The sequence below is a fragment of the Abramis brama genome (assembly GCF_963993115.1).
Source record: "Abramis brama genome assembly, chromosome: 4".
Lineage (NCBI taxonomy): Eukaryota > Metazoa > Chordata > Actinopteri > Cypriniformes > Leuciscidae > Abramis > Abramis brama.
Window position 1 is genome coordinate 37,396,758 of NC_139966.1, and position 27,501 is coordinate 37,424,258.

General features: G+C 36.3%; 4 protein-coding genes and 1 long non-coding RNA gene across 7 annotated transcripts; 2 read left to right on the top strand and 3 right to left on the bottom strand.

Annotated features, from left to right (window-relative positions):
- Positions 1 to 1,044: 1,044 nt before the first annotated feature.
- Positions 1,045 to 9,798, top strand: pyroxd1 (pyridine nucleotide-disulphide oxidoreductase domain 1). The gene is made up of 12 exons (XM_084111616.1): positions 1,045 to 1,348; positions 1,431 to 1,511; positions 2,023 to 2,142; positions 2,260 to 2,388; positions 2,865 to 2,938; positions 3,193 to 3,365; positions 4,819 to 4,904; positions 5,015 to 5,117; positions 5,285 to 5,397; positions 6,248 to 6,370; positions 6,558 to 6,695; positions 8,043 to 9,798. The coding sequence occupies exons 1-12, from the start codon at positions 1,277 to 1,279 to the stop codon at positions 8,289 to 8,291; spliced, it is 1,461 nt and encodes a 486-aa protein (XP_083967742.1). The 5' UTR covers positions 1,045 to 1,276; the 3' UTR covers positions 8,292 to 9,798.
- Positions 9,608 to 13,141, bottom strand: parp11 (poly(ADP-ribose) polymerase family member 11). Of its 3 annotated transcripts, none has more exons than XM_084111618.1 (8): positions 13,091 to 13,141; positions 12,747 to 12,856; positions 12,557 to 12,671; positions 11,358 to 11,433; positions 10,985 to 11,057; positions 10,741 to 10,877; positions 10,392 to 10,549; positions 9,608 to 10,308 (listed from the first exon to the last, which is right to left on the bottom strand). In XM_084111618.1, the coding sequence occupies exons 2-8, from the start codon at positions 12,813 to 12,815 to the stop codon at positions 10,055 to 10,057; spliced, it is 882 nt and encodes a 293-aa protein (XP_083967744.1). In that variant the 5' UTR covers positions 12,816 to 12,856; positions 13,091 to 13,141; the 3' UTR covers positions 9,608 to 10,054. The 3 variants fall into 3 exon arrangements, with proteins under 3 accessions (XP_083967744.1, XP_083967745.1, XP_083967743.1); XM_084111619.1 differs by lacking the exon at positions 13,091 to 13,141 and adding an exon at positions 13,023 to 13,037; XM_084111617.1 differs by lacking the exon at positions 13,091 to 13,141 and having other exon boundaries at positions 12,747 to 13,016.
- On the top strand, positions 13,141 to 17,617 carry LOC311081204 (uncharacterized protein). The gene is made up of 3 exons (XM_084111620.1): positions 13,141 to 14,716; positions 15,255 to 15,488; positions 16,535 to 17,617. The coding sequence occupies exons 1-3, from the start codon at positions 14,555 to 14,557 to the stop codon at positions 16,544 to 16,546; spliced, it is 408 nt and encodes a 135-aa protein (XP_083967746.1). The 5' UTR covers positions 13,141 to 14,554; the 3' UTR covers positions 16,547 to 17,617.
- A 1,700-nt stretch (positions 17,618 to 19,317) lies between these two features.
- Positions 19,318 to 20,208, bottom strand: LOC311081207. The gene is made up of 3 exons (XR_014605831.1): positions 20,068 to 20,208; positions 19,841 to 19,961; positions 19,318 to 19,733 (listed from the first exon to the last, which is right to left on the bottom strand). It is a non-coding gene; the product is annotated as an uncharacterized lncRNA (long non-coding RNA).
- Positions 20,209 to 22,014: 1,806 nt separating this feature from the next.
- LOC311081427 (G2/M phase-specific E3 ubiquitin-protein ligase-like) lies at positions 22,015 to 27,230 on the bottom strand (the record flags this gene model as incomplete). Its single annotated transcript, XM_084111964.1, has 7 exons — positions 22,015 to 22,087; positions 22,995 to 23,092; positions 25,057 to 25,204; positions 25,606 to 25,705; positions 25,897 to 26,102; positions 26,187 to 26,246; positions 27,058 to 27,230. The coding sequence occupies 7 exons, from the start codon at positions 27,228 to 27,230 to the stop codon at positions 22,015 to 22,017; spliced, it is 858 nt and encodes a 285-aa protein (XP_083968090.1).
- Between the last annotated feature and the right edge of the window lie 271 nt (positions 27,231 to 27,501).

Sequence of the window (27,501 nt, forward strand, 5' to 3'; positions counted from 1 at the left end):
CAACCTGTCACAGTCTCGTACTCGGACTGATATTCTGTTGTGTTTACCTTAAGTTTCTGTTTTCCTGCTGTTTAGTTTAGGTTTATGATCATGTCCCTATTAGTTTCTATTACTTATGATTATCAGCTGTGTCTTATTTAGTTCAATATTATCTCCCTCATATATGCTCCCTGTTCTGTTCAGTCCTCTGTCTGTTCTCCTACGTCCGTCATTAAAGTCAATTTTGATCATTCCCTTCTCGTGCGTGTTGCCTACTACACACGTTACACAAATGTATCACAACTTCAAACATCAAAATGTACACAAATATAAGTTTATAATAATTTACTGTCCCTTTTGAAAAAGAAGTACACTTTATCATACTTTAATTCAAAATTAATTTAAAATGTATTATAGTTTAAATTGATATTAACAGTGCTTTCTTTTCTTAAGTAATAGGCCTACTTAAGTACATGTTTACACTTTAAAAATTATATAATCAATAAGCTATAGCAACATGTTTTTACACTGCATTAACTCATCAAAACAAGTTAAGCATTTTTCAATTTCTTTATAAGTTACAAGAATCAACACATTTTTTTAAATGTCAGTTTAATGTAATTTAAGTTGAAATGACTTACATTTTTAAGTACAATCAACTTGGATGTTTAAGGCAGCAACTTTTTTTTCTTCTTTTTTTTTTACAGTGTAGGCTATATGTAATGTCATAATTATTTCGGTTGTCTTTTAAATGGATTAAATGTGCTGCCAATTTGTAGCTACTGACAATAGTTTTAAGAAACATCTGTCAAAGTGTACTCCCTTTAGTTTAAGTACACTTTAGTGGCCTTTTTTCATTATTATATAATCAACAAGTATATATTTTTAATTTAAAGTAGACTACAAGGGCACATTCAATACAACTGAGCACATGTCTTTATTCCACAAGGGTTATCTTTATTATATCAATAAGTATGCGTGAACAGCGGGGATGAACAGGGATTCATAACGGCTCTACACTACAGTACGTACCTCGTATATCGTAGCGCGTACTGTTTGACCCTCAACGCTTTCTGTAGTCATCTGAAAGAAGGTAAACACGGAAGTTCATTCTGTCTAAATATAGTCGGAATGAGATTGCTCTTTATACGTGTCTTTTTAAGTGATTAATGTGATTCTAGCTGAGACAGAGACCACAAGATATCGAGAAGGAGTCAAGAACTGAGCAGCTCAATAGTGGTTTCTTTCAGCCTGATATAAGTTCGTAGTTCGAGCTGCGGACATGTGCTGAAGTTCAATGGCTTCAGATAAACAAGCCACATTTGTCATCGTAGGTGGAGGAATCGCTGGTGTAACGTGTGCAGAACAGGTATGAACACATTAAAAAACGACAACTGATGATCTAATGGCTGATCTGTCAATATAATTGTATAATCTCATAATTTTTGCAGATCGCATCGCAATTCCCATCAGATGAAGTTCATCTTCTGACAGCCTCTCCCTTAGTGAAGACGGTTATAAATTTCAAACAGGTTTGATATTTCACATTGACATTTTGTGTCTTTTTCTTTCAGCACTTTGTCCATTTATTCTGGGAAAATGAAACTTCAAAATTCAAAGTCTTGAAAAACAAAAACAAACAAACAAATTTTACTCACAAAGTTCAGTTAAAGGGTGAGAAAAATGTGATGAATCTAATACAAATGTGTTACGATCCTAAACCTGAAAACTATCATGGAAATAATAAAGCCTGCTTTGAAAGAATATACTTATTATTAATATACAAATCACTGTCCCTTAAAAAAAAAAAAAAAAGTATGTATTTTGGAAATCATTTTCTTTATAAGAATATGCATAAATTTATACTGAATGTAATGTTTTCAGACACTTAATTTCATGTTATTGACAATTAAATGAAAACGTATTAGGCTATAGTTTAAATTTACTGTATATTAAATGCAGTTATATAAGTAATCTTTAAATCTCTCAGTAATCTTTATATTGAATTAAAAAGTTATCTGTCAACTACCTTTCTCCATGTAGGTGTCGAAGACCTTGGAAGAATTTGATATCGAGGAACAGCCATCTAGCGTTTTAGAAGAAAAGTATCCCAATCTGAAAGTCATACAATCTGCAGTCAAACTCCTGCGAGCTAAGGAACATGTATGTTAAGACACACACCTTGTTTCTTTTTCTATATTCAATATTCCGATATATTCAATATTCAATATATTTTCTATATTCAAATATTAATATTAACCCCTCTCACATTTTCTGCAGCTTTTACAAGCAGAGAATGGCCAGACTTTCCATTATAAAAAGTTGTGTGTCTGCAGTGGAGGCAGACCCAAGCTTCTTATCCAAGACAAACCTCATGTGCTGGGCATACGAGACACAGACAGTGCTCAGGTACACTGGAGCTTATTAATAATGAATATACATTATATGGACAAATGTATTGGGACACACCTCTTAATTACTGAATTCAGGTGTTTCAATCAGACCCATTGCTGACCTCAACCCCATCAAACACCTTTGGGATGAACTTGAACGGAGATTGCTTTCTTGTCCAACGTAAGTTTTCTGGACTCACAAATGCTCTACTGGATAAATGGGCAAAACATTCCCAAAGAAACACTCCAAAATCATGTGGAAAGCCTTTCCAGAAGAGTTAAAAGTACTATTATAGCCGCAAAGGGGTGACCAAATCCACATGAATCCAGTCTCTTTTTGTGTAATGTTCAGGGGTCGCAATGCTTTTGTCTATTTAGTGTATGTATATGAATATAATGCTGAGGTGTCAACAAACATGAGTGTGATGCATAATTATTTAGATGGTTATTTATAAAAAAAAAAAAAACTGTGCATTGATGCTATTTTCACAGGATTTTCAAAAGCGCTTATCAAAGGCTAAACGGATAGTTGTCATCGGCAATGGAGGAATCGCATTAGAATTGGTGTAAGTATCTGTATCAACCCTAAAACGTATTAACAATAAAGAATCTACACAGCAAACACACAAAAAAACACACTAACAGTACTTTTATCCAAAGGCTTCTGATTAAATGCTTGAAATGATTTATATTTTGATGATTTTTCTATGAATATTGTGGAAAATAGTAACAATCAAAGTATGATTAGGTGTGAAATCTAGGCCCTAATAGAGATTTATTGAGAAGGATCTTCTATAATACCCGCTGTCTGTTGCTGTAGGTATGAAGTGGAGGGTTGTGAGGTGATCTGGGCTATAAAGGATAAAGCCATAGGAAACACATTCTTTGATGCAGGAGCTGCTCAGTTTTTCATTCCCTCACTGGAGGCTGAAAAGAAAGACAGGTCATCATTGCCATGCAAGAGGTCACGCTACACTACTGACAAGACCGGAGGTATGAATCCACCTTACACACTGATTTACATTCTCACACACACTGTGCACTGCTGCCCTCTTCTGCCAGGATTTGAGTGCTACTGTTATAAAGCAAAGGGGGAAAAGGGAAAAGCCTGTTTTCTCGCTAATAAAATATAAACTGATAACATTTTATTTTAATAATTAATACAATTTAATGAAATGTGCACTTAAAGTTAATCTTAAAAAAAAAACACAAACCAATAATTACATTCAGATCTCAAAATCAATGTTATATTCTGTTATATACTATAATGAACATTATAACGTTTCACTTAAATTCACCTATTTTAGTGTTGTTTTATTTTAAATTTTTTGAGGGTATGTTTACACAACAACGATGTATTTTTGAAAAGGCGACAAATTGTCAAAACGATCCCTGTTCAAATGGATCAGTGAAAACGACTAAACATGCTGTAATATTCATGCCAGGCCAGTAGTTGGCGATGTCGTTTTGTAAAGAAACACTACGCGCCTATAGACTGAACACGGAATACGCATGCGCATGACGTCACCGTTTTCACAAATTCACATTTTTTGTAGTTTACATGGAGAAGATAGAGGTATTGGTTTGAAAAAACTTGCACTTTGAAACACGTTCTCAACGTGAAACAGTTTGATTTCAGGCCCCCAAAACGCTGTTGTCGTGTAAATGAACTGCTAGAACACATAAAAAGTTTTCCGTTCCATTTTTTTAGTTGAAAACGATGTCATATAAACGGCCCCTCAGACAAAATACTATGACACTTTATTGTTGATGGTATTGTCAGTGGCAGTGCATCCCTAATAAATAGCATATCATACATGCCATAGAAATCAAGGTATATTTTTACGGGTAAATTTAGGTGAATTGACAATATGACAATATTTTGCCGAGATACAACTATTTGAAAATCTGGAATCTAAGGGTGCAAAAAAATCAAAACATTGAGAAAATCACCTTTAAAGTTGTCCATTTATGTTCGCGATTGTGCTGCATTCACTCACAAAAATAAAGGTTTTATATATTTACGGTAGGAAATTTGGAACATGATCTTTACTTAATATCCTAATGATTTTTGGCATAAAAGAAAAAAACAATAATTTTGACCCATACAATGTATTGTTGGCTATTGCCACAAATATACCCATGCTACTTGTGATAGGTTATGTGATCCAGGGTCACATATGTTTGTATATTATACAGTATGTATGTAGTATGTAGTATGTACACTACCAGTTAGTCAAAAGTCATATACTCATTATATGCGTCTATTTTGCACATTTTATAATAATAATAATATTAATATTAATAATTGTAAAACATTATTCTGTTCTCACATCTACTTACAATAAAAAACATCATCTTTATTCAAAACCCACAATATTTTCAGTAATTCCCAGCCAATTTAAAGGACATGAAATTATTAATTGTGCATATGTATGTTTCATAGCAGGCCACAGTGGGGCTTCTGGAGAGCTTGGCAGTGCTTTGGGCCCAGATTGGCATGAAGGGATTGAATTAAGAGGAGCAGAGCAGGTTTGTATACATTTTTGCATTTGTACATTAGCCACCTTAAAATGGTGAAAATAATCTTTTGTCACTTAATTCTCATTCTTTTTTTTTTCTTTTTCTTTTTCATCTCTCAGAGTTCCAGTGGAGTCCATATAGAATATGAGTGTGAGGTTGATGAGATCTTCACCCAACAGGAGTTTTTGCAGTCCAAACTCAGCACAAAGAAATCTGAATTAGGTTATTCTAAATAAAATCATTAATTTAAACAAAAATTAACCCTCAGTGTTTTACAGATAATATATATATATATATATATATATATATATATATATATATATATATATATATTATCTGTAAAACATATATATATATATATATATATTTATTTTTTTTACTTTCCATAGGGATGTGGCCAGCTTATGTCCAGTTTAACAATGGGAAGGTTTATGGCTGTGATTTCGTTGTCAGCGCAACAGGTGTCGTGCCGAACACTGAACCTTTTCTCCATGGCAACAATGTAAAAATAAATATGCATCTGAATTGACACATTTATTTCAATTTTCAATTTTAAGTATATATATATATATATATATATATATATATATATATATATATGTATGTATGTATGTATGTATGTGTATATATATATGTATATATATATATATATATATATAGTATATAAGGATATGTAAGGATAAAGTAAAAGTAAAATAGTATTGTCTAATTATCCTTATTGGTAAATATTGGATTTTATTCATTAAAAAAAATTATCTAAAATTTTGTTGTACTTGCAACATTTTCAAGTAATAGTAAAGTCTTCAAAACCACAATATTTTCAGTAATTTAAATTTAGATTTTACCATTATTTTTACTATTATTATTATTATCATAAAATGTGCAAATTAGTAGTAATAATCAGTATGTGTCTATATATATATATATATATATATATATATATATATATATTAGGATGTGACTGATAGGAAACTCAAATATAATGAATATATATATATATATATATATATAAATAAATAAAATATAATGTAATGCCTGTTCCCTCCTTCAGGGAATGGGGGTTACATTAGTAACCTAGACGTTAATCTTTAAAAACACTATTAATTACATTGTTTTACGTGTTTTATTTTTCTTTTATTTAGACAAAATACTATAGAATTTGAATTATTGGCTTGTTGTTATCAGTGTATCCCTAATAAAAAGCATATCATACATGCCATGCAAAGCAATGTATATGTTCTACTTTTGTAGGGTACATTTTGGCAAATTGAGCTACTTGTCTCAGTGAAATGAATAGCAAGTGGCCTCTTTATTATATTCCTTATGCGTTTAATTTTTTTTTCCCATTCTAGTTTGATCTTGCAGAAGATCACGGTCTGAGAGTGGATGATCACATGCGGACGTCCGAACAGGATGTGTATGCGGCTGGTGATGTGTGTACTGCCGGCTGGAAGCCCAGCGCTCTCTGGCAACAGGTACAACTGCGCCTCAGTTGCTGTATTTGTGCATTTCATCTCATACTTCTGTGACATGAGAACACACACTATACTTATACCTGATACTTGTTATAGACACAATGGTTACAATTCTGGGTCAGTGATTCTTTTTACTGTAATGCACTGAAGATTAACTTCTCTAAATCGTCTCTCCTGTTCCGTGAAGATGCGATTGTGGACTCAGGCGCGTCAGATGGGCTGGTACGCGGCGCGGTGTATGGCTGCAGATGTGCTGGAGGAGCCCATAGAGCTGGACTTCTGCTTTGAGCTGTTCACACACATCACCAAGTTCTTCAACTACAAGGTGAGTACTTCTGTTTTTTCTGTTTCTTCAGAAATGTGTTCTTTTCTTGTTGGTAACTCCCTTTTTTTAATTTCATATATTGTCTCATTCTTTGACTAAATGCCTGAACAATCTGAATTTGAGAATTTAGAATTTAAGTTGAGTCCGAAATGGAATGACAGAAGGAATTTACTTCATTAAAATTCAAAGAAATGTACGCAGAGGAAACTTTATATGAAAATTAATATTGGAGATGCAAACTCATCAGGAGTGAAAAAGGTGGTAAAGATGAAAGTTTAAAAAGCTTCCACTACTTCAGTTGTTTCAGGCCATATTCACACTATTGTTTTTATGGAACCCATTCAAAATAAGTATTCAATAATTTTGATTTTTTTTTTTTTTTTTTTTTTTTATTAAGTGAATAAAATTAAACAAACCAATACAGATATACATACTATAATAAGAAATACTATAGTAATAAAACTTTTGTACTATACAATAAAAATGAGTTAATAATAACAACAATAATAATAGTAATAATTATTATATTTAAAGGAACAACCGTAAAATTGCGATACTAATATTTATATCTGTCTTAATTTCTTTGCTTTCAAATGGTTATTTTTGGTGGAAAACCACAGGGAGACATCAAAGCTTCACATTGCATCCCTGAATATGTAGATGAACTATTGATTATTATTGAAATATCAATATTTTAGCACATACATATTTTAATATTGTAAATGTTAAATGTTCATAATATGGCAATATGACAAAGCTTTAAAGAAATCAAACAATTTATTTTAATGTGAATAACTTCTTTAAGGTGCATGCATAATTGACTTACACTTTATGTATATATATATATATATATATATATATATAAAAAAAAGATATTTAAATCATTGTAAAATATTAATCTGTTGTTTTTTGTAAATCCTTCATATGTTGTCCCATAACATGTCAATGGGTAATTTGCAGTTACATGATTTTTTAAATAATTTTGTAACCATTAATTAATTAATTATATAAAACACTTTATTTTAAGGTGTCATTGTTACAGTACTGAGTAATATTAAGTAACTACATGTACTTACTATAGGGTTAGGGTAGGATTAGGATTTGGTTAAGGGGTTACTTATATGTAATTATGCATAATTTACTGTTATTACTATGGCAAGTACATGTAACATATGTAACAAGGACACTGTAAAATAAAGTGTTACCAAATAATATTATAATACATAATTATGCAGCCTGTTTGCTAGCTTACTAGCTTATTAATTAATGAACTGCAAAAAAGTAGTTTTCAGTTTTGACAATCCCTTTAGCAAGCATTTAATGTCTGTTTGTCTGTTTGTTTTTTAGGTGGTTTTGCTTGGGAAGTTTAACGCTCAGGGTTTGGGATTTGACCATGAGCTTCTTGTGCGCTGTACAAAAGGGCAGGAGTATGCTAAGGTGGTTCTGACCGGGGGCCGAATGGTGGGGGCCGTCCTTATCGGAGAGACGGATCTGGAGGAAACCTTCGAAAACCTCATTCTCAACCAAATGGACCTATCCCGATATGGCGAAGAGCTTCTTAATCCTAATATTGACATTGAAGACTACTTTGACTGAATCTTCCTGGTTAGCCAATCACAGAGAGATGAGTAAGTTATACTTTAAAGCACTGTGTGAATTCTGTTCCACTAGCAGCACCAAACAGAATTGCAAAAATAAAAAGATTTTCAAACACTCCCTCAATCTTCCATCATTCTCAGCAAGACAAGAAGTCCCACCACAATCTGTTGCCTTTGGACGAGCCAATACTGTCGTTCTGGGCTTGCAAACAAACAGACCGCAATTCTGCAAAATCTGCAAAAATTTCGCAAAATTGTTGATTTAAAAGAGTAGTTCACCCAAAAGTGAATTTCATTATTTACTCGCCCTCATGTCGCTCTAAGCTTATAAGGCTTGAATTTGTGGAACACGGATGGATATTTTGAATAATATCGTAGTCGCACAAAAATATATATAATGCCTAACAAAAGCATTATAGAAGTGCACCATTAACTAAATTCCAAGTCTTCTAAAACCATATCTGTCAATATGAGCAGCCAACCAAAATGTGAGTTATTATTTCCTGTTAAACAATGTGACCAAATCATCAGTGAGTTGATCTTGACAATCTGATCAATCCTGAACAAATGGTTTTGTTATTAACTGATTAATTGAAAAGATCCAACTCATGTTCTGGATGTGAAGATTTTCACTTAATGATGATTGAAATTTTGGTCAGCTTCTCATTTTGGTCATACAGGTGGAACTCGAAAAATTTGAATATCGTGCAAAAGTTATAATTTTGATGATTATGGCTTACAGCTTATGAAAACCCCAAATTCAAAATCTCAGAAAATTAGAATATAACATGAAATCAATAATAAAAGGATTTTAAATACAGAAATGTCGGCCCTCTGAAAAGTATAATCATGCATATGTATATAGTTACTAAATATATTAGTTTCACCTTTTAATTTGAAATACTGAAATACACAAACTTTTGCACGATATTCAAATTTTTCGAGTTTCACCTGTATGTACTGCTTTTATTGATGATAAATTCCATTCATCACACAAATCTGGCATTAGTAGACTCAAACTGTAGAGGATAATTTGTATTGATGACACTTTTATGTCCTTTTTAAAGCTTGAAAGCTCTAGTTCCAGTTCATTGTATTTGCATGCAAAAGACTGACTGGTACATTGTTCAAAATTTCTCAGTTTTGCATTCCACAAAAGTAAAAAAAAGTCCTACGTGTTTGAAGCAACTGTGAAAGTGATCGAGTTATTTGGGCGAAATTTAAATTTTTGGGTGAACTTTTCTTTTAAGGAATAAAGAACATTTAGAAGTTAATGCACATTGAGATAGTGTAAGAAAAAACATGATATTGAGGTGCTAAGTAATATACGTTTATTTGATTCTTGATTTGGAAGTCCTTTGTTCTCACGTCATGAGTCAAGTAATAATTTAAGTAACTTTCAGATTTTTGGGATACGTGTCTCCCAAAATGAACATTTGGTGATCAATTCTGTGATTGAATTGATGATGTGAATAAAATCCTCTTGATCTCATCAAGATTGTGAAGATCTGTTCTCTCTTAATTCTTTTATCCAAATGACGAGAACATTCTTGGCCAAGCGTCGCAGGAAACGCACTTCTTAATGTGAGCTTCTGATGCGTTTACTGTATCTGGATGAAAATAAAACAGTACTTTGTCCTCTAAAATGCATAAAATCCCAAAGTTTTGCAAAAATATTTCCCCAAAGACACCTTTATGCCTTTATAATACATTCTGGTCTCTAATTCTTCAGCATTCATAGTTGCAGTGATACGTTTATCTTCAGCGATATTCAAGCACATACTCGGGAAATATCTGATTGGAATCAAAGATAACAAAAACCCTTGGACAGTTTGCATCATCTACACAACTATCATGTATGTTTTCATCCTGGTCATCATCAGGTGTACAATAATCTCGACGGCCGTTTTTGTACTTCCCGACAAGAACGCGGGCGATCAGCATTACTTTGGTACTTTGGCTGCCATTTTCACTATATTTGTTAGCTAAGGATGCGTGTTTTGCAAAGTAGGTTCCTGCAACAAAAATAAAATCAGTTGTTATTTTAAACTTTTTTAAATGTGAAAACAACTAAGAAAATATCAGAACCACAACCCACCTTTCCCTAATACGTGTCCCCTTCTTCTCTGGTCTGATAGTCTACAATTGAAATTAAATGTGCAAATAGAGTGCACGTTTTTCGCGCTTGTGCCGTGAAAAAGCATTTGCTCTTCAATTTCTGATTGTCCTTTTATCCTCATCATCTGGATTTTTTTCCTAAGAATCCAAAATTCAGGCAATACATTTTATTAATGTGAATTTATTTTTCCACATGCAAGTAAAACGATAATATAAAAATAATATGTTTTATTCATTGATTTATTTTGATTTAGTATTATTATTTTACGGTTTTAGGTTTTCATGAGATTCACTAAATGGTCCTAGATGGAGCAAGACATTCTTATTACCTACAAAACAATTCCCAAAGATCCATGTTTTGTATTCTGTTGATGGATACGATCATGGGATCGTGCAGTAAGCCGACATCCCTGACGAATCTCTCCATCTTCTGATATTCGCTGCTATCTTTTCTCAGAGAGATTAACTGATTGAGATAAGAGAACATTTTCAAAGAGAAAGTCACCACAGTTCCAACCAATAGACTGTAAACAAAGAAGAGAGTGTTGCATTATGATAAGCACTTCCTGTCACCTGATAAGGTTTTTTGGGATCAAAATCCTCCCAGTGTTCTGGTGGAGATTGGAAAATGTCATCACATTTGCATCTGTCACACAAAACATACGTCTTATAAGGTTGGCTTCTCTTCGTTTCGTTGAAAGAGAAATGGAATGAATGCAACATGGAACTTGACTGTACTTTTATACACTTATTTATACACTTATTGTTTTTTGAGCCAAGTGGTAGTATTAATTACACCAAAGTTTCTCTAAATTTCAACAGGATATCTATTGCTTTTTATAATTTCGTTCCCAAACGGTTTCTTTTTGTCAAATGTTTTGCCTAAAACGTGTGGCTTAAGTGTCCAAATACTTTTTTACTGAAAATGTTTTAATTAATATCTCACCTGAAGCCAATCTCAGTCAGAAATGAGCGTTTAATCTGCCTTGTTTTCCCAGTTTTTAGGTTGACCTGTGTCCTTGCTAAATTAACACATATTAATAAAAAATAAAACAATGACATGAGTTTAGATATTGATATTCAGCCACAATTATGAGCAGTGTTGGGGGGTAACGCATTACAAGTAACTCGATTTATGTAATCGGATTACTTTTTTCAAGTAACTAGTGAAGTAACTAATTACTTTTCCATCTACAACTAAATATCTGAGTTACTTTTTTCAAATAAGTAACACAAGTTACTTAGCTTTCCCATGACTGACAGCTTTTTGTCCCCATGCTGAGAAAAATTGTGAGTAAGAGCAGAGGCGTTGTATTTAAAAATTATGTTTATTGTAGTTCTGGATTAAATGTGAGCATGAATTTACTCATCTCACTTGCACAAAAACAGATTCAGTATTCCTCAAAATGAATAAAATCAGTGAAATGCAAAATCAGAAAACTAAGCAAACCTCCAATAATTAATGTTAAATAAAACATAATTTTGTATGCATTTAATCTCACTTTATTGACCAATATACTTGCTGCTGACCTTCCATGATGATTCAGTTAAACCGTAAGCAAAATGACTTTATATATATATATATATATATATATATATATATATATATATATATATATATATATATAATTTTTTTTTTTTTTTTGGTGAAGTAAGTGTTAAACTTTCTTTTACTGCAATCCAGAATGGCAGCACAGCTGAAAGGTTTGTTTGAGTACGAAACTTGTTTGTTTGAGACAAGCTTGTTTGTTTGAGAAAGGTTTGCACATACACACGTGAATTTGCATTTTCTTTAGACTTATTATTTCAATTTTGGTGTGAAAGGGCCTTTACATTTGCCCCAAAATATAACTTTTTTTGTTATTTAAAAACCTCGAAACAAGGCCAAGTGAGTTATGCATTTAGTTACTTTTTAAGGGAGTAACACAATATTGTAATGCATTACTTTTCAAAGTAACTTTCCCCAACACTGTTCATGAGGTCTGTCAAGGGTGTATAATACAACAAGGCTATTAGTTATTTGATTTACATTATATATTGCTACCTCAAAGAGCAGCTATTATTTCTAAATTTGTTTAAATATTATTCCTAAAATTATTCCCCCTAGATATGATCATAAGGTTATGGTCTGTAGAAACTGTTTACCTGCAAAGTTAATCTGTATCTGGACTCCAGCAGCAGTCATGTTTATAACCCCTTGTGGGTTTCTGAGGTAATATCTCTCCAGATCATCACTGAACATAAAGTTTTCTGGGTCATCCTACAACAAACATTTTTTAATATATTATGAAGGCAATCAGTTGCAATGAAACATACTGTATAAATAAGACATTACCTCAACTCTGTGCCAGACACCACACGTTGCCTTGTAATACCAGCACCATTGCGTTTCAGATGTGTCCATATATTCCACTTTATCCTCCAGTGACAATTCAGCAAACTCACCTAACATTTTAACAGGTAATAGGTAACAAAATGAGAAAGTGGTTTTAATTGAAAACTCAACTAGCAACCCATATTTCTAAACTGGGAAAACAAACTGAGTAAACATAGCATCAATATAGATACGAGACGCATTTTGAAAGACACAAACTGAAAGCAAACGGCGCACCTATGAAAATCTCACATTGTTATTATGCAATTCAGTGACGTGGGAGTAGCAGAGAAATGGAAACTTACTGGTAGAATATACAAACCACACCAGGCGATCATTGTAAACATTGTGTGACCAAAGTCACGTGAAAAGTTGTAAATAGCATACATGACGCATATAAGCGCGTCATACCTCAGGGAGTATTTTATTGTAAATGCATTTTGGCCGAGGGGCTTGCTTGGTCTCGATTTTCTGATTGCATCTCGGCATTTTTCAGTTTATGCTATGAAACTGTGTAAAAATATTCTCTGCTCCAATTCTTGAGACTATTCTGCAAAATATTTGAGAAAAGATAGGCCTACATCAATTAGTAAATACATTTTTTATTATTCGAATTGATTTACAGAAAAAAAAGAAAAGAAAAAAAAAGTTTGTTTTAAAAAACAAGCAAAAATAAATAAACCATGGCTTTAGTAAATCGTAATCATGAGATGACATAAAAAGGGTACATTAAAAAGCTGAACATATTAGATATTAAGTCTTTTAAATTATGAGATAAAATGAAAAAAAATTATGATATAAAAGTAAAAACTATAACATAAAAAGTCGAAATTAGAATATAACAAATGATAATTATGAAATTAATTCCGAACGTAAAACTATAGGCTTCCATAGACGTTTATAGCATAAAATCACAGGCTGAAGTAGAAAGTAGTGTTTGAGACTTGAGCGCCCTCTATCTGCTGACTGCAGTTCTGCACCCTCACCGTTTCACTTTCTCAAAAACGAAACCAGGAAACTCATCAAATCACGGAAAGAGATAACTGAGCTGCAGTTGTATTCATCTTAACAATACACAACAAATCAATATAGCCTACAGAAAAACAGATTTCTAAAATAAGGTAGCCTATAGGCCACAAATCTGTGAGTAGGCTAGGCTACAGTTTTCACAACTGAACAGGTGATGTTGTGTAATATTCAGTTAGCCTACTGTAAGAAACTGTTCCAGCGGGTGGAGTTTACTGGTACTGAATATTACACATCACCTGTGTATAGTCTAAACAATAGCCAATTGATGTGATTATTCATATAACGACGTTTGGGCCATACAAATAACGTGAGTTTCACGGGAGAAATAACAAAACGGGAGGGGGGCGGGAAATGGGTGTAAAATACGGGAGACTCCCGGGGAAAACGGGAGTGTTGACAGGTATGACCATTCCCCGTGGACACAGTTACTGTATGAACTGTATTACAAACTGCTGGATCCGAAGGGAGTTTACAGCTGCCCTCAGTGCAGACAGACCTTCACTCCAAGACCTGTCATTTGTAAAAATGTGGTGTTTGCTGAAATGGTGGAGAAATTGAAGAAGACAAAACTCCATGTTGTTCCTGCTCATTGCTACGCTGGACCAGGAGATGTGGAGTGTGACATTTGCACTGGAACAAAATACACAGCCATCAAGTCCTGTTTAGTGTGTCTCAACTCCTACTGTCTAAATCACCTCGAACAACATGAGAATTTTTTTTAAAGTAAGAAGCACAACTTGATGGATGCCACCTGCAAACTACAGGTGATCTGCCGTAAACATGTTAAACTTTTGGACATCTACTGTCGTTTTGACCAGCAGTGCATTTGTTATCTGTGTGGAATGGATGCACACAAAAACCATGACACTGTAACAGCTGTAGAAGAGAGGATGGAGAAGCAGGTATGATGAACACATACATTCTAATGCAAACATTTATTTTAGCTGCTTTACTCTTTTTATGTACAATCAATCAATATTTCATTATTTATTAGTGCTAGTCTATGTCTGTCTGTATGTCTATAAAGATAGATAGATATAGAAAGGATTTGTGGTAAATAAAGACAAAGTAATTTATGATTTAATTTGTTAATTTCTTTGTTGTTCATTCAAGTATTGCTACTGTAATTTCTCAAAATGATATAGGGAAACCTATGCAAAAAAAAAAAAAAAATTATATATAGACTTTGTACTGACTTATAGATAAACTTATGACTTATAACCTCAAAATAAATGGAATATTTTAAAATATTTGCACTATACTACAACTTGCACACTGCATTTTAAAAGAAAATCCAGCAGAAAGAGAAACAGGTTCAGGAGCTGAGAGAAACAGGTTCAGGAGCTGAGAGAGACTGTAAAGTTGAGTTTTGAGCACATGAGATGAACAACATCTGTGTTCACTGTTGGATTAATGTCAGGACTGTGTGTCGTATAACAGCGCTCTGCACTGGCAGCGGTGGAGGACAGTGAGAAGATCTTTACTGAGCTGATCCGCTCCATTGAGAGAAGACGTTCTGAGTTCACACAGCGGATCAGAGATCAGGAAAAAGCTGCAGTGAGTCGAGCTGAAGGACTCTTGAGGCGACTGGAGCAAGAGATCGATGATCTGAGGAGGACAGACGCTGAGCTAGAGCAGCTTTCACACACAGACAATCACAGCAATTTCCTCCAGGTAACGTTATTCTTAAAGCAGGTCTTTAGTTAAATTCTGATTTGAAAGTAATGTTTACTAAATTCACTGACTCTTTTTAATCGTTAATTGACTGCAGTTGGTGTAAGCAAGTAACAATCATACACAGAACAAGTAAACGTCTTTCTTGCATTGTTGGTTTTTTAGCAAAAGTTGCTTTTTAATACAGTGAACAAAATTATAAACACAACACTTTTGTTTTTGCCCCCATTTTTCATGAGTAGAACTCAAAGATCTAAGACTTTTTTATGTACACAAAAGGCCTATTTGTCTCAAATATTGTTCACAAATCTGTCTAAATCTGTGTTAGTGAGCACTTCTCCTTTGCCGAGTTATTCCATCCACCTCACAGATGTGGCATATCAAGATGCTGATTAGACAGCATGATTATTGCACAGGTGTGCCTTAGGCTGGCCACAATAAAAGGCCACTCTAAAATCGTCCCCTTGGAACTATAAGGTTCTATCTGACATTTTTGTCAAAATTTAGTTATTCACATACAATTCTAATTCTGTGACCACTTCTTTACATTATGTGATGTTGTTTTTTAAGTTGTGTACATTTTGGAACTTTTTATTTAGAAAATAAAAAGGTTCTTTCTTCACAGTCGAATGGAATGCAAAAACTTTAAAGCTCAATATCTCAAAACTGCTCAGAACGCAGATAGAACCTTATAATTCCAAGGGGACGAAATGTCCACTTTTTTTTTTACTGGGGGGATCCCAAAACCAGTCAGTATCTGGTGTGACCACCATTTGCCTCACACAGTGCAACACATCTCCTTGGCATAGAGTTGATCAGGTTGTTGACTGTGGTCTGTGGAATGTTGGTCCACTCCTCTTCAATGGCTGTGCGAAGTTGCTGGATATTGGCAGGACCTGGAACATGCTGACAATGGAGCCGCAAACTTCACGTACTTGTGAAAATCCAGTTTTAGTTGATCCTGGAAATCGCTCATTGTCACAGTTGTAAACACAACGGCTTTCTTCTTCCACGAGGGGTTTTGATTTCACTGCATTTGTTTCCAGGCGGACCGATAAAGAACGCGACACACACGTCTCCCGGACATCCTGTAGAATTCAACCAATCAGATTGCGACTTCGAAACTCCTGAAGTATTTCTAGAAAAGTGTGCCATATTATGCATCAGACGTTCAGCCAACGATCCGTGGGCGTGACGTCTGAGGCTGAGACTAGGTAAGAGATAGCTAGCCAAAGCCTCTTCAACCCGCGGCATCCTCCTATAACTGTTCTCTTTCGCCCCTAGAATGGTACTGTATTCCAAAACTGAGAATGGTCTTTTCCACGACTTACACAACTCATTGTGCAAGTCGGGAAAGAAAGGTAAGTCCTGATGTGGAGGCTGTGATCTGTGCTGCAGGAAGCGCTCATCCAATTTGCTCTGCTTTTGCTTTTCCTGCCTCTCACGAGGCCAGCTGATATTTAATTTAGCCACAGCCTGAGTCACTACCTCCACTAGCTGCTCACAGGTGGGGTATTGAAGCGGCGAGTCTTCAATATCCCCCGCGCCGATGCTGAGCACATCCACTTCCTCAGAAGCAGACAGCTCGAGCCCCGGGCGAAGAAGCTGCTGGGAGGGTTTCCTTGTCAGGATCGGGAGCAACCATACATCTACAATATCCTGCAAAGAACATCTCCAATTTAGCTTCTCCTCCACCTACCCAACTATCCTAGCTATGTTCTTGGACTTTCCATGAAAATCAAATTTCATTTTTCATTTTGTTGTACTGTAAGCCTATATTGTCTGCTTTTCATTAATTTGACCATGGCTGCCATACTATGGAGTTTCCTTTGTGTCTTTTTTATTCAATCAAACATACTGACCTTGAGAGTTGAAAAGTTTTGCTTGCGAGTCAAGCTGCATCTCAGTGGGTGGTCTCTAGCCACCAGGATGAAAGGCCTTTTTTCTATTGGTCACTCTCAATTGAAATGACATGTTGGCCACACCCACTACGTTTTCCCGCTACTGCCAGCGTCCGTCTGAGAGAAGAGCGAGTGAGGATTGCTGGCGTCCATACGTGAATGCACCTTTATTCTGATATTTTTGTTATTATCCCCTGGCACCCTTTTCTTTTTCTTTTCTTTTTTATATAGTTGCTTTTTTCCCTTGCTTTTTTGTAGTGTATGCATAATGTTTAATACTTGTTTTTGTACAAAATGTATGTTGCTTGAATAAAAAAAAAAAAAGGACTGCTGTCTGCTGTCATTAGACTACCCGGAAGCTGATTGTGCGCATGATTGGTGTTTATCTAGCTGGGCTAGACGTAATATTTATTTCTTTAATGATATATAGATAAAATTGTTTTACATGCACTTATCTAGCAATACATTTTTTTTTAGATATGAAGAGTTCAGATGCAAAAGCCTCTAAGTGCCATCTGAAATTGTCTTCTAGAATGATCATTTTTATCAAGCTTGTACATTTAAGTTCAGTAATTTCACTTAAATGACAATTAATAGGTAATTTTCAGTGCTATTTAAGTGAAATTACTGAACTTAAATATACGAGCTTGATAAAAATGATCATTCAAGAAGAAAATTTCAGATGGCACTTAGAGGCTTTTGCATCTGAACTCTTCATATTTTTCCCACCAGAGTTTTTGCTGCTGTTATGTAAGTGCATTTAAACTTTTTCATATTTTTTCTTATTCATATTTAAAGTTAAAGTTTTTGGTAACACTTTATAATAATGTTTAGTTATAAGTCATTAGTTACTGATGAACTAATAATTTACAAAACATGACTATGTTCATAGATGAATAATAAGTGACGTTAACATTTTATGAATGTTTTGTAAATTCAGTTATGCCACTTATAAGCTATTAGTAATTGATGAACTAATAATTTACAAAACAGGACTATATGTTCATAAATGATTTAGAAGCGGTATGCTAACATTTTTTAAAAAAATAATTAGTTATAAGTCTTTTATAAATTATTAGTTAATGATGAACTAATCATTTACAAAATATGACTATACAGTCAGGAATTATTAATACGTTATGTGCTAACTATTTACAAATGTAAACTGTATGCAAACTATTTACTATGTACATGTTATCTTAAATTGTAAATTATGAAAAAAAAAACCCAGATCATAAGTAGATGGTTTATAAGTTTTTATATGATACATCATGTGTTACTTATAAATCATAACTAATGCTTTAATATACATGAATCGTCCCTTTAAAAACATTCCAAAAAGTAAACTAGTAAAGAGTGAACATTATAATGACTAATGCTATCCCTTTTAAAACCTTTCAAAGAGTAAAGTGAGTAAAGAGTGAACATCATAGGAACTAAAGCTTTGGTATAAATGAACTATGCCTTTAAAAACATTCCAGACAGTAAAGTTAGTAAAGAGTGAACATCATAAGAACGAATGCTTTGGTATACATTAATTTTGCCTTTAAAAACCTTCCAAAGAGTAAAGCTAGCAAAGAGTGAATATTATAATAATATGCTTTGGTATACATTAATTATCCCTTTAAAAACCTTCCAAAGAGTAAAGCTAGTAAAAAGTGAACATCATAAGAACTAATGCTTTGGTATAAATGAACTATCCCTTTAAAATCATTCCAGAGAGTAAAGTTAGTAAAGAGTAAACAACAAGAGTAAGGCTACTGTAGTAAAGAGTGAAGATCACCAGAACTAATGATTTGGTGTAATATAACTATCCCTTTAAAAATATTCCAGTGAGTAAAGTTAGTAAAGAGTGAACAACATTCCATAGAGTAAAATGTTGAACATTGTAAGAACTAATGCTTTGGTATACATGAACTATCCCTTTAAAACCATACAAAGAGTAAAGTTAGTAAAACGTGAACATCGTAAGAGCTAATGCTATAAAGGATATACATGAATCATTTAACTGTGGATTTCTACAGTAGACAATTCCAGCAAATTTGCTACTTTCTGTCAAAGCTTTCCCCATATGTAACAGCAGTTTGCAAGAGTGTTTTGAAAGACTCGTAATCTACCATATGGACTACGGGGAATGTTATGGTATTGGTGCAAGCACTGACAACTGGGTAACACACAGTGTGTTTTGGCATGTGCTGTAGACAGCAATGGTCAAATTTAATAACTATTTTAAATTTCTCCCTTTCTGATACAAGCAGATGCCTGTGAGCTTGCCCAGTAATCCACTGCATTATCTTTGGTTCTGACAAGGTTTCTCCTTCTGCCCCATCTTCTGGTTGTGTGTCTTTAGAATAAATAAAGAGATGAAATTAGAATTAATGTTTTAGTTTATTCATTCAATTTTACAATGGAAACTACAGCAGCAACATTATACTATATATTAGTCCATACCCTCAAGTTCAAGAAGGAAATCTTGAAAGAATTCCATGATTTTTGATTCTTTCACTTGTTTAGTCGAACCAGTTGGGCTCATCTCTGGGGCCAGGTGGGATAAAATGTAATGGGAGTCAACCTAAACACCAAAAATAAAAGCATAAAAATGGATTTTAATATTTGTCATTTGTGCCATACTACAATAACCAAAATAAGTAAATGCTCAAAACTGTATTTCTACATACTTTGTCATTATATCCTATAACAAAGAGATTGTGACACTCCTGTGGCTTTCTCTGCATGACTTTAATAAGATCGTATATCTCAAGGCCCTCACGCAGTTGTTGCAGCATTGGGATGCGTTTTGTTGTAATATGTAGAGCAAGTGATCTGGCATAACAAAAATAAAAATAAAAATGGATTAAAATGCTTCATATTTAAAAGCAGGGCATTCAAAACTCCAAAGCAGATTATACACGTTATTTGTAGAATTTAAATGAATTCCTTGTTTAAAGAACATTTAATGAAGGAGGGAACAGAGACGTTACATCGGAACGGAGCTGACGAATTGCGATCTTGCCTGAGAGCCCAATTACCTTCGAAGTGTAAACTAAATGAGCCAATGGACATTGGCGTGCGAGATTTGCATCGCGCACCCCACCCCGTGAAGAGGGGTATGAATGGAATTCAAGTTTTCCACTGAGGACATACTGAGACAGTGTGTCCCGGCCATCCAGAGGGGGTACAGCAGTTGTGGCAACAGGACGTAACGTCTATGTACCCTCCTTCAGGGAAAGAGGTTACATAAGTAACCTAGACATTCCATTTCAGTCAGTCACGTTCGATGTTACATCAGTACGGAGCTGATGTATTGGGATCCATCCTAAAGTGCCTCCTAAAGCTGCCCCTTCCAGCCCCTCCCATAGGGAGGTATAATGTGAGATTACACATATGGACTGACCAAGAGGGCAGTGCAACATATGGAAGATCTCTGGGGTAGCTTTGGGCTAGCTGTCGCCCAGCCAGCAGCTCTACAAATGTCTGCTAGTGAGGCTCCGTGCACCCGCGCTTTCCCTTCTACTGTCCTCCATAACAGATAAAGAGCTAGTCTGAGGTCCTGAAGCTCTGCGTTCGGGTCACGTACAGGCGCAAAGCGCGGATGGGACAGCTAAGCAAGGGCTGGGTCTGCCTCCTCCAGTGGCAGCGCTACCAGGTTCACCACCTGATCCATGAAGGGAGTGTATCACACGTATCCGGGACACGTATCTGGGTCGGGGTCTCAGGAATACATGAGAGTTGGCCAGTCCGAAATCTAGGCACGATTCGCTTTTTTTCCCTGCGCTTTCCCTAGCTCTTGATTGCCTTAGCCTGCTTCTGGACTGCCGAGAACTGCTGGGCACACTCCTCGACAGCATTGCCAAAAAGGCCACCTTGTGAGATGGGAGCATCGAGAAAGCACACTTTATCGACATCTCGCACGCCTACAAGGTTTAGTCAGGGGGCACTTCAGGACCACCAAGGTGGACATCATCCAGCCAAGGGCCTGCACAGTGACTTGATCATGGTCAGTCATCATGTGCAGTTGCAGGAACTCCGGCTCAGAACTACCCTCGTGCATAAGAGTGCTTTGGCTTAGTAGACTTGCAGGGTGCCATCGCATGCTGAGCGTAGGTGGCCTGACCAGCAGCACTGTAAGCCCCAGCAGTGAAAGCGGCTGATGTCTCACAGGTGCTGGATGGGAGCTGTGGATGACCCCACCAAGTGGCAGCACATTGCAGGGATGCACTGCAACAGCACACTCCATCTGGCGGCAATCGAGGGTAGCGAGAAAGGAAAAACTTTTTAAGCAGATTTTGGCATTTTTGGTGTTCCATATTGGCACCAATATGCTTCCATACTGCCAAAGTTCTTCATGCACATCTGGGAAGAAAGGCAAAGAAAGGTCATGCTGCACCCCCAAACACTAGCCACGAAAGCTCAGAACGAGGAAAATCCTGGGAAAGCATGGCTGTCAAATCCGATTAAGCATGAACAGTGGGAAGCTCAGCATCATCTTCATAATAGAGCATAATAGCCCTCTCTCCGATGCAGCAATCGAGCTTCACATCTGATTCTTATCTAGAGTGGTGAGCGCTGGGTTGCCGTGACAGCCAGCGGCTCGACAGCACACGACACGCTGAGGAGTGGGAGGTTCAAGGGGATTTTGCCCGGCGGATAAGCTCCCGCTGAGAGCCTCGATCTCCTAAAGTGTCTAACAGACCTGTGCTTTTACACACAAGTTGGTCAACAGCAGAAGGTACTCAAGCTTTCCGGGTAAAGAAGAGTCGCAACCGGCATGCCGAAGTGGTTATGTTCTCATGCGAGAACATGAACCACCCACGAACGCCATCTTATGCTTTTGCCAAGGCATGTGAGACAGCAATGATGGCTGTCAGATGAGGACAGGAAACGACCGCATCCTGAAATGCACGGATGGAGCATTAATACACTTACCTTACACTTGCTCTTTTAGGGAAAAGGCTCTTTTAGTGCTGAGGCACACAGGGGGAATGGTCACTGCACAGCGTGCAAGAATGTTTTGATAAGCCTGCAGCGTGCACAATGCTCTTTTAGATGAACTGCAATAAATGCAGAGGAAAGCTCTTTTATTAGTGACCACCGTTGAAGCGCCATCACACCAACACTCTCTGAGGAGCATCTTTTTGGTTCGTTGTACATACTCGAATGATGATTTCACAGCAGAATCGTGAGAAACGCTCGGCTCAGAAGCGAAAGCTTGAATGTGCGACACAAGCGCACAAGCATACATACTCCTCTTCGCAGGGTGGGGTGCGTGATGCAAATCTCGTATGCCAATATCTATTTGCTTGTTTAGTTTACACTTGAAGGTGATTGGGCTCTCAGGCAAGATCCCAATTGGTCAGCTCCGTTCTCACGTAACGTCAAACGTGACTGACTGAAAGGGAACTACTAAAATGTATGAGTCTGTATATATAGAAAGACTCATAGCTCCCATCAAGCAAGTCTATAATTGCGAGTGTGATATTGCTCAATTTCATCTGCTTCATATGTACTATATTACAGCACAGTGTGCATTGCAATACTGGTAAGAGTTGATATTTATGTAAATGAACAATAACAACTGACAATTATTTTCTCAGTGCTGACATACCTTAATATGCTTTTCTTGTGGTCAATGTTGATTGGTCCAGTGTAGCCACATTCCAGGATTTCTTTTGTGTAGTTGGACAGATCAGATGCATCCTCAATCTACAAGTAATATTTTACCTTTAATAAATATTGACAAGCATGGTTCACTGCTGAATTTGTCTGCTGGACAACATTGTCTGTCGAACGTCTCCAAGACGCTATGCACCGTATGACTAGTAAGTCAAAGCTCAAATCACAGTCTTTTTTTTTTACCCACCTAATTGATAGAAGTGCGAGTGTAGTACATTATATTGAAACGTTGTCTATTACTCAATTAGTGAGATCAAACAATAAATCGACCTAGAAAAAATCTCATAATTAGTGAACAAAAACAATTTCTAAAACTAGGTCTCCTAAACATTAGATCAATCACACCAAAGGCAGTTATTGTAAATGAAATGATAACAGATTATAGTTTTGATGTACTCTGCCTGACTGAAACCTGGCTTATACCAAATTATTTTTTCAGTCTTAATGAGTCCACTCCATCAGGCTACTGTTATAAGCACAAGCCTCTCGTTGCGGCGGTGTTGCAACTATCTATAGAGACATTCTTAGGGCCCTATCTTGCACCCAGCGCAATTGACTTTGTACACCGACGCATGTATCATTCCTATTTTGCACCCACGCACAGCGGACTTTTCCCTCCACAGACGCACGTCGGTAAATTAGGAAATTAACTTGCGCTTCCGGGGGCGGTTCAGCGCAAAGAGGGGGCGTGTTCCGGCACAAACGTTCCCTGGTGCTATTTTGCAGGTTTAGAAAACAATTCCGCCACTGACCAGGAAACACCTAGTCTAAAGTCAGTGGCGCGTTGCGCATGTTATTCATATGCTATTTTAAGGGCGCATGCTTGGCCATAATCAATGTAGCGTGTGCACAACACGCATGCACTTTGCTTATCTCATCTACACACAGACGCAGCAGTTCTCATTTTTAGAAAACCATACATTATTACAAGGAAAAATATTAACACACGAGGGAAATCGTTGTGTCCATGAAGATGTGAAAAAATAGGCATAAATCTAGCTTGCACATTTACCCAAATTTGTATACGCCTGTTTAACCGAAGCTAATTTGGGTGGGTTTCTCCCATCCCCAATGTCACTTCTCTGTCTTTTACGGCCCTGACGAGAACGTCGGTCTCCTCGGCTGTGAACCGCTCCTGGCGTGCGCCTGGCAAATCCGCCGTTATAATAGCAATCCGCCATGGAACAAGCGCGCCTGCTCGTAAAAGGAATGTGAGATGTCACTCTGATTGGTTTATTTCACGTTACGCTCAAACTACACGTAACAAACAATACACCTATGAATAATGAAGCTACTTCAGATCAACCCATTTTAGATTTGCGTCGGGCGCAAGAGTCATTTATCCCGCCGGTATAATAGCAACAGCGCCCAAGACCCGCCCACAATGTTACTTGCGTTTCGCGCTTGATACTTGCATTTCAGATCGTTAAAATAGGGCCCTTAATGTTACTCAGAAAACAGGACACAGATTTAACTCTTTTGAAGTGCTTATACTAAATGTTACACTCGAATTTAAGAAAAACACTTTTACAGATTTACTAAACTCCTTTGAGGTCAAGCAAAACGTACAAAAAAAAAAAAAAATTCTATATATCCTAATCATTTGTTAACAAACATGTATTCATTAATTCAATGAGCTCATTATTTCTGCCTTAAATTAATACATTGTTTAAATTAATACATTATTAGCTTACTGTGTGATTTGTATATGTACATTTCTGAAATACATAACTTGGACATAGTCACCTGATAACAGATCACTCTAAATTGTAATGTAGACGCATACATTTTCTGTAAAGATGCTTTGAAACAATATGTATTGTGAAAAGCACTAAATAACTGTGAATTGAATTGAATTGAATTGAATTTTAGAGCAAAACAAATTTGTCAGTGGCTTTATAACATGATAACAGTTATTCCAGCAAACTAATTTACTAATGGGCAATCATTAATAGAGACCTTATATGTAATGGAATTCTGTCAACAAAACCTACCATTTTGATTAGTGGTGATATCTCTGTGTCATGTACATCATTCCCTTTAATGTTACCAGTTACAAGGTATTCGTAACACCACTCTTGCATAAACCGTGCTGCCGGTCCTCCTTGGGCAATGCTCACAGCAAATATTTGACCTGCAACTCTAGAGATATATATTGCTTTATATATGGACAACAGTTCTTGGCACTAGTATAGAGTGGTGTATTTGTATAAACGTCTGTGTGTAAGCACTGTATGCTACTTCAAATAAAGAAAATAAATCTGTAATTTATTTACTCTTGGGCAATTACAACATTTTCTTTCTTTTACAGAAAAAAAAAAGATAATCTGAATAATGTCTCATCTGTTTTTGTGCATTTAATAAAAATCAATGAGGTAACCCAACTAAATTGTATTATATGGACATAAACAGCTGAAACGTTATTTTGTGCTTTGCTTCTGCAGAAGAAAGAAAAGTTTGGAATACCACGATGGTGAGTAAATGATTGAGAATTAATTGTGTGAATATGAAGCAAACTCAAAATCCAAAGGCAAGACACATACTTGAACAGCTCATTATCCAGATCATTGAGGGAGTACTTAGGCATTTTTCCTTTCTTAGCATCACCTTCAAAGAGACGTTTTTCAATGCCAGCAACCATTGCTAAATCCAGAAAAAAAAAAATATATATATATATATCATTAGGCTAGAGAGGGTCATTGGAAAAAAAACAGAAAAAACATCTGTGATCATTTCAGATGCAGAAAGTGTATTTTTTAGAATAATGAAATTGTTGGAATGATTTAAACATTTCTACATGTCTACTAAATGCATGATTAAATCAAACTACACACTGGACAGAAATTCTTTCCTCAGTGCCCCTGTGTCAACTCCTGGCTCTCCCATGAAGGTGATTTTCAAGGGATTGACAGGGCTTCCTGTTTTTTGACGTTTCCACAGCTTCAGACCTCTCTCAACCATGTTGTCTCGTGACACACAGATTTCAAATGTATTTGTTGTGTTTATTTGTGCTGCTACATGACGAATCACATCCTCCTCACTGTAAAAAAAAAAAAAAGAAGATATTTTTATGACCTTTGCAATGTACTGTTTTGAACCAAAGCAATGAACATAGTCAGGTTACCATGAGATATTATCCAAATCAGAGCACGGTAGTTTTTCTGGACCTCCATCTGCACTAATGCTAAAAAACCAAGCAAAAAGATATTAATTCATGTATATACAGTTGTTTACTAAAACACTTCAGCAATAGTATAATCAAATATTAAATAAATGATCGTTGAGTTATGCATATAACTACTGTTCTCAGAAGGAGGGAAACGAGGTACAACACATGACTATGGGATATCGTGCTCTAGCGCCATCTGCTGAAGACACCTTGTCATGCCTGAAAGGCTAATGACATATGACGACGTGGACGGGGCTACCACGTCATTCCCCTTGTTCAGTCCAGCTCTTCACCGAGCCTCCAACTGCACGGGCTCAGAGGTGTTATACCTTGTTTCCCTTCTTCTGAGAAAACAGTAGTTATATGAATAACTCATTCAGTCGGTTCATTCGGTACAACACATGACTATGGGACATATATTCACGCCCCGCCAAGTTGCTCAACTAAACGTAAGGGACCAGCACTGCAACACACCCCTTTATCAAGGGAGTGATGGCCCCTGGTTATAAAAACCCCTGCGGTGAGCATGGACTGTGCTAACCTCGCTGCAGTGTCATCTAGCTGGTGAACCAGACAAACGTGCAGAGTGACACCCAACTGGCATCCGCATGAAAATCTTAAACCGTGCCCATGACAATTCCATGCCTTCGTAGAGTGCACACACACCCCTCCAGGTGGAACCAACTCCTTATATGCTATAGATATAGCTCTCTACAATCCAATGCGAAAGATGTGGTTTAGATAGCTCCGCTTCCTACTGGCCGAGTTGAAAAACATGGCAACAAGCTGGTCAGACGAGCACATAACCTGCATCTGCCAAATGTACCTGCATACAACTCGCACAGGACACAAAGTAAGTCTCCTGTCTTCCTCTGAGTCAGAGATTTTACAGGGCATGCAGCTCGAATGAGAGCGCACTCCCGACATGACTTTAGGCATATACACTGCATAGGGAAAGACGGTGTCCTTAGCAGCAACGTCATGATGCTCACGCACCATGACTTCGCTGGCCAGCAAGACGCCACCAAAAAGAGTGAAAGACCATTTTGCGTCCAGCAGAGTCCTAGGCTATACATGCGACAGAGCATCCACCCCCAGTGGGGCATTCCTGTCCATAATCAAGAAAACAGAGGGGGACACGTGTTTTCTGCAGACTTAAAAAGAACCACATTGGCCCTGCCGAAACCAATCCCAGATCTGTGCCACTTCTCAAGACTTCACACGCCACTCCAGGTCCACAGGTCTGCCCCGTATTAAGAGCGTCCATGCC

Bases quoted from the DNA above. Each gene is read 5' to 3' on its own strand.
- LOC311081204 (XM_084111620.1), top strand. From the start codon at position 14,555: ATGGATGCCACCTGCAAACTACAGGTGATCTGCCGTAAACATGTTAAA. The intron at 14,717-15,254 runs GTATGATGAACA...GTCGTATAACAG, and splicing joins AAGAGAGGATGGAGAAGCAG to CGCTCTGCACTGGCAGCGGT.
- pyroxd1 (XM_084111616.1), top strand. From the start codon at position 1,277: ATGGCTTCAGATAAACAAGCCACATTTGTCATCGTAGGTGGAGGAATC. The intron at 1,512-2,022 runs GTTTGATATTTC...TTCTCCATGTAG, and splicing joins CGGTTATAAATTTCAAACAG to GTGTCGAAGACCTTGGAAGA. The intron at 6,696-8,042 runs GTGAGTACTTCT...TTTGTTTTTTAG, and splicing joins CCAAGTTCTTCAACTACAAG to GTGGTTTTGCTTGGGAAGTT.
- parp11 (XM_084111617.1), bottom strand. From the start codon at position 12,863: ATGTTAGGTGAGTTTGCTGAATTGTCACTGGAGGATAAAGTGGAATAT. The intron at 10,878-10,984 runs GTGACAGGAAGT...TATCTCAATCAG, and splicing joins ATCCCAAAAAACCTTATCAG to TTAATCTCTCTGAGAAAAGA. The intron at 10,550-10,740 runs GTAATAAGAATG...TTGGATTCTTAG, and splicing joins CTTTGGGAATTGTTTTGTAG to GAAAAAAATCCAGATGATGA.